Here is a 6,436-nt window from a genome sequence, read left to right on the forward strand (position 1 = left end):
TAAAGTGCAAAATTTCCGTTTCATTGTACGCTCCTCCATTCACTCAAAAATAAAAATAAAACGCCAAAAGGACGCATTGAAAGATGTGACCCTAAACAACCACGCAAGAAAAAAGTGGAGTAACTATCGACAGTAATTGTTAATGTAAGCGAATAGCCAGAATGAACTAACGAACGAGTGAACGAATGAATGAATGAACAAACGAACGAACAAACAAAGGTATAAATCAGCAAAGGAACCAACGGAGAAATGAACAAAGGAATATTTTTATTGCTGAATCTGTTCAACGATTAACCATGAATTAATAAAATCTTTATCGTCGTAGTTCACAAATTCCAGGAATGCAAGAAAGCACCTAGAATTTTCGACTGCTCACGAGCCTTAATGAGTTTGTGCCCTTTGTAGCCTAATATTTCATGTAATGTTTTGCCCTAGGGAGGTACAGAAATCTATGCGCCAAGACAACTAAAGCCTCCGCAGCGCCAACGAGTATCTGCTTAGATGTTAACCCAAAATTTGCTCAACTTGCCTAAGCAGTTGTAATGTACTTGTTATCAAAGTAACCATGGGCGTTAAGGATAAATATAGCGTTGACAAAGTAAGGTGACTTGAGCCTTCAGCCAGATAAAAACCTTCAGCTTTCGGCATCAGTTTCCATGCGAATGAAGGAACGCATGAATATTCACTCGTTCATTCTTTCGCAGAGCGCCAGGATAACCGGCTGAAGTCGGGACACCGAGAATCATGATTTGTACGAACATTTTTTCTATTCAGAGAGGAAAAGTTCCTAGCTTTCACTTTTTCAACGTTCATATAAGGAACAACTCAATCATTCCTGTATTTAGCGGAACAAACAAATAATAAAGGCGGCCAATTAGCGCCTAAATACAGCTGGAAAAAGGGTGCAGGATATTTCGAAGCGGCGAAAGCGGACATTTTTGGGGTTCGTTTCAAGCTAGGAAGAGAACCGGACCACCCATCGAGCAGTGGGAAGCCGAGCTGGCGAGCTCGAGCCTAGTAGACCAGCATCGCCTGTTGAGCGGGGTCGCTTCAAGCTAAATCAGTAAATTATTTGAAACTCTAAGTGCTGCACGCAACGCTACACTGCAGTGAGCCACAAGCTATAACAAATGTTCCGCTAATTTATTTTTGTGGTGCCCAGCTATGTGAGGTTTTTCGTCCTTGAGATTTGTCCTAAGCCATCGTCGCATTCTTTCTTACCTGCTGCCTAATAAGCGGCTTCAGAACTGAATATGCTTCATCCACTTGAAAAATATCATCTCACTGTAAGCAATATCCCATTTTGTACGCAGTACCCGTAGTTAGGAATTTGCGCTACCTTCGTACATCCGCGTCCTTTTTACGTGTGGAACACACGTACATTTCTAAAACCAGCAGAATCACGACTAATACTTAAACCATCAATTAAGGGTCTGTAAAGGCATGGATACGTCTGTATGAACGACGTTTCTTGCTCACAATTTTGTAGCTCCGTAACATACTTTCCAGTATGGACATTCTGAATGACAGCACGGGATGATAAAAGGTCCTTTCCGGTAAGAATGCGGTATGGTAAAATTCGTGCTCCATTTTCATTCTGGCGACTGGTATGGTACGCTGACTTCAAAGCTGACACTGTATTGCCCTCAAATTTTATTTGAAAAGTTCAAGACACGTGCTAAGGTGACATTGCTTGACCTAAATATCAATAGACACAAATGCACATTTTTGCATTCGCCATTCGTTTCTATTCACTCGTTCTCTATCAAGAGGGAAAAAAGGCAATGCAGCCTTTCGGTGATTTCAACCTATTATGGAGCTGCTTTCGGCATAGCATGTTCACGTGCACACCTTAAAACTTCAATGTCAACGTAGATTTAGTATACCTCAAATCGCAAGCACACGCCCAGCCAAGAAACAACCCGCTTCGGGGCCGCCCTTAAAATCATGTCTGTTTTAGACGTGGAATCTGGCGTAATGACTTGCAAACTGGCATGCAATGATGTCACTGCTCATCATACATCTAGTGTGCCAACTAAACAGCTTTTGAGACGCATCATGGCCACTGACAGGTAAAATAGCGTAGTCACACCAAGCGCAAATGCGCGCAAGCGTTTGTTTTATATTAAAATAGTGCGGCAAAGGTTGGAGCGCAGATACGAGAGTAGTGTGCTGTAGTTGCCGCGTCAATTAATATATCTCGTTGCAAATTAAACTGCAAGAACAGGAAGTCCCATTGCACCGAAGACAACCGTTTGCCAATGTTCTTAGCCAAAAATTTCGAAAAATTGACTGAAGAAATCTGAACTACCAAAACAAGGTACGACATTCACCACTTTATCCTTTCCTAAACGGGCTGGGTCGAAAAAGAAAAACATGTTTAATCTAAAAGTTTATCGAGAAGTTCTACTTCCCACGCACTTCGCAAAGGACTGATTTCTGAACTCTCAAGCAGCAGTGGCAACCAATTTCCAAAACATTTCCAAATGATGTCCCGGCGCAGTCCTCCGAAAACTTCATACATGGCGCAAATCATGCTGCCGATTAATGTTCGGTGCGTCGAAGGCGAGCGTGGAATGTTCGCCGAGTCGTTGTAACGATCCGTCGTGAGTTGTGGTGTACACAGGGTGTAGACACGTTAGCAAAATGTCAGTTAAAACCTAGCAGGCGATGGAGAAGCTACTCACGTACACGAGGTCCCTCTTAAGGCTTTTGCTTATGTCGCATCGGCTAGATGACACTTGTACAGAAGATGAATGCAGGAAGAGGTCAAGAAAGTTGGCAACCAACTACAGGGTAAGTGAAAGTGTGAATGAATGACAACGAGTCATCGGAAAGAAAGTGAGAGAAACAGAGACAGTGAAGTAGATACAAAAAATGGCAACTAAATTAAGACAATGGAGATTTACAACAGTGAGAAAGAAGAAATTAGAAGGAAAAATCTATACGTTAACACGAAGGAAAGCGCCTTGCCATTTGAGGCTCGAGCCGAGGTTACCTAAGGAGAAAAGCGCATCGCAGCAAATATTCACAACTGGATGAGGCATCTGTATGCTGGAGACCACTCCGGAGACCACTAAGCAAATCCTAATAGAATGCGATAGGATTCACCGAGTGAAACGCGTAGGTAACGTACAACTTCCGGAAGCACTCAGGTTTAAAGTGGAAGCATCAGCCCGTCAATTGCCGAGATAAGCAAAAGAGGTCTAGAGTATTGGCGAAAAAAAAACAGGCAACAGGTTGATACAACCGGATCCGTTACAGGCTTAGCTAGCGGACAACGTAGATACAGAAGTTTCGAGAAAGAGAAAAACGATTAAAGAGAACTAATGTAAAAACGCTAAAACGCATATTTGCATAACATACCCGACTAAATCTAGCAGGCTACGGGACTCGGTCAACGCCCCATGTTAAAGGGGATGCCAAAATTGTCATCATCACCAATTCACTGAATAATGTGGAGTCTATTTTTTTAGCACGATCTTTTACGTTTTGACCTTTAAAAATCCTCTCTGCACGGCCGAGAAGACACCATTCAAATACATGACGTCATGGTGCTGGTACGGGACCCATTCGTGGTTCCTGCCTCTTTTGTGGCTTGCGACGGCTCTTCTCAAAGTGCGAGGAAGCTTTCTCAATTTTGTAGAACTATATATTCAAAGAGAGCTGAAAATATTTTTCTCTACAGTGTCAATTGCAATGACGCGAAGACAAACACAGCATAACATTTGAGTTACGTCACGCCGTGCATGCTTTGAAACGCTTGTTGGGTGCGCATCCCACAGGCATACACCATATTAAAATAAGAAAAAAAACGAAGTATTGCTACGGGTCACAGTGAAACATGACCGTGGCACTGAAGTATTTACCTCAAATAAAAAAAATATAAGTTCAGATAGGCCGGTGTAAGTTGTGGTTAATGTGCCAGTATATTTCCGGGGACTGAAGTTATTGCAGCTTCTCCGAAACGACGATAAGTGCCTAAACAATCACCTGTCCTTATAGAATGGCCCTGCCGATGCTATGGTTGAGTATCTTTGTAAGATCACTGCGCAGGGCCTAGTGAAGGAGAAAGCCGTAGGCTCTCTGGGAAGCCTGATGGACTTCGACCACGGACAAACTTTGGATCGCTTCGATGCCCTTCCACAGTGTTGCTAACACTTTGGCCACGTGTCTTGGTTGGTAATAGGTCCTGGTCTCTCGTTGACGCGGAAGAAACGTCCTTTCTCGCCACCGACACGGAACCACCGTGACATCGTGTCTGGTTTTCCGTCGAATACTCGTAGTAACGCGAAGACGCGCCACTTCGATTGCGGGCGGTGGACACCTTCCAACAACGATCGTCCGCGTCTTCCGGCATGCACTCGATCGCACCGCACACGAATACCATGAAGGCAGCTATAATGCACAGTACGATGTCCTTCCTGTGGTCTCCTTCGTAATTAGTATACATTAGGCCTGTAAACGATCCCAGGCGGCCCACGGCAAAGAGCACGCATGCTCCCCAGCAGCGAGTTGAGGTAGGAAAGGTGGCCACCGACATTATCGATATCAGTAGGGAGAGCATCTCAATCAAGACTCGCATGATCACTAGCAGAATCGTTAACAGAAGAGACTGCTGCTCCCTGTACAACAAGGCGACAACTAGCGCGACTAAAGTGAAAGCGACGGTGATTACGACAGCCGTGCGCTTGATGCCGAGAATGCGCACGGACGGGTACAACAGTAACTGTGCTGGGCCAACTAAGAGAACATTGATCACGGACACTAAAATGTTCGGTGCAATTATGCGAGTCAGGTTTACCACGTTGTAGGCGCAGGTGAAGACGAACCAAACAAAGGACAGCAGGGCAGTGCGGGTCCTCAAGTTGGGCTCACAAATGGCGAAAATCTTGCCCTTTAGGCCGGGTTCGACTTTGGGTAATTCGGCTCCTCCCGTGTCGAGCTTACCGAGGCACTCTTGCATCGGGACGCCATTGAGTCGAGCAGCCCTGAGAGCGACGCGCTCTGCCTCGTGGATCTTCCACTTCACGAGAAGCCAGCGGGGTGATTCGTCCACTGTGTAGAAGAAGACCAAGAGCACGCAGGTCAGTCCACCGAGGAAGCGGTATACGCTGTCCCAGCTGAGCTTGAGCGTGTTGGCCGTGACGAAGAAGAGCGGGAGGCTAATATAGGCCAAGGCCGAGCTGGTGAGCCAGTAGACGAGCCGTCGTCCGGGAGACGACACCTCGTAGAGGATTGTGCAAATGAGGACAAGCACAGATGTCGACGTCACCGAGACCAAAACGCGCAACACGACGAAGAGCGCGAACGACCTGGTCATGCTGCTAACGGTAGCGGCCACTACGAGTACGGGCACCGACATGTAGGTGACGAGCTTGCGGCCGAACGTGTCGGCGGCGATGCCGACCATCGGTAGCCAGACAATGGGCGAGGCTGCGTACAGCGCTACAGCGAGCAACACCAGCCACGTTCTGTCGCAGACGAGGCTCCACTGGCTCACGATGGTGTCGCCGTACTCCTCCAGGTCAAAGTTCCAGGACGAGCACGGCACGAGGACGGCCGACGGGTCGCCGGTGTCGGGAGGGTCGAGCATCGTGCAGCTGCTGCGAACGCCCTTATCGTCGGTGGGGATGGCGAGCTCCTTCCAGGTGACGTCGCTCAGATTAGAAAGGTGGTCTGGTGGCCGGCACCAATGGCTCATGGTTCGTGCCGTAACCCGGAAGCTGAAGGCGTGCGTCAGGAATGCCACCATCGCGGCGAAGGCGCTGAAGGTTAGCATGTACTGGAAGAGCCCTTCGCCGTAGGCTACCTCGTCTTTACCCATAAGGGTCAGCGCTGCACTTGACTGGGTTGAACCGTTTTCGAATGGTATGGTATGGTATGGTATGGTATTCCTTATGCGATGGCGCACACCCACTGTGGGGGATGGGCCAAGATTTGGATGAAATTAGGCTATCTTTCGAATGACTGATTGGTCGCTTTCAATGTCACCAACTTTTCTGTCGTCTTCGCTTCTTGGCTCGCGGTTCCGCACCCGCTGGTGCGATGTTTGCCTTGGCCGCTAAGGAACAAGAGTAACCTGATTCTCAAAAAGCAGTCCAGCTTCTCTTCTACATCAGTATTCTTAACGACGTGGTTGATTGTGTAGGTGTTTATTTGCCTTTTTATGGAAAAGCTGTGTTTTTTTTCGTTGTTGTGACATCCACGATGCTCATGAGTTTTTCGTGAGTGGCATAAGCCCACTTTCGGGACAGGTGGCAAAATGTGTGGTGCTATATTCTAAGCAATATTATCATGAATATGGAAAACAAACTGATTATAAATGAAACAGTGTGATGAAAAATCGAATGAAACGAAATTCAGGGGTCAGCCTCACAGGAAAGAAGACTAAATATAACGAAATAAATTTAGAAATTTACTGGCGCCATTTGTT

The 6,436-nt window shown here is 46.6% G+C and overlaps 1 protein-coding gene across 1 annotated transcript; it reads right to left on the reverse strand.

Annotated features, from left to right (window-relative positions):
• Positions 1–4,045: 4,045 nt before the first annotated feature.
• LOC142563222 (beta-alanine transporter-like) lies at positions 4,046–5,827 on the reverse strand. The gene has a single exon (XM_075673772.1). It carries the CDS (start codon positions 5,825–5,827, stop codon positions 4,046–4,048), a length of 1,782 nt encoding a protein of 593 aa, XP_075529887.1.
• Positions 5,828–6,436: the final 609 nt, after the last annotated feature.

The sequence above is a fragment of the Dermacentor variabilis genome, chromosome 11, assembly GCF_050947875.1.
Source record: "Dermacentor variabilis isolate Ectoservices chromosome 11, ASM5094787v1, whole genome shotgun sequence".
Taxonomy (NCBI): Eukaryota; Metazoa; Arthropoda; class Arachnida; order Ixodida; family Ixodidae; genus Dermacentor; species Dermacentor variabilis.

Bases quoted from the DNA above. Each gene is read 5' to 3' on its own strand.
- LOC142563222 (XM_075673772.1), bottom strand. From the start codon at position 5,827: ATGGGTAAAGACGAGGTAGCCTACGGCGAAGGGCTCTTCCAGTACATG.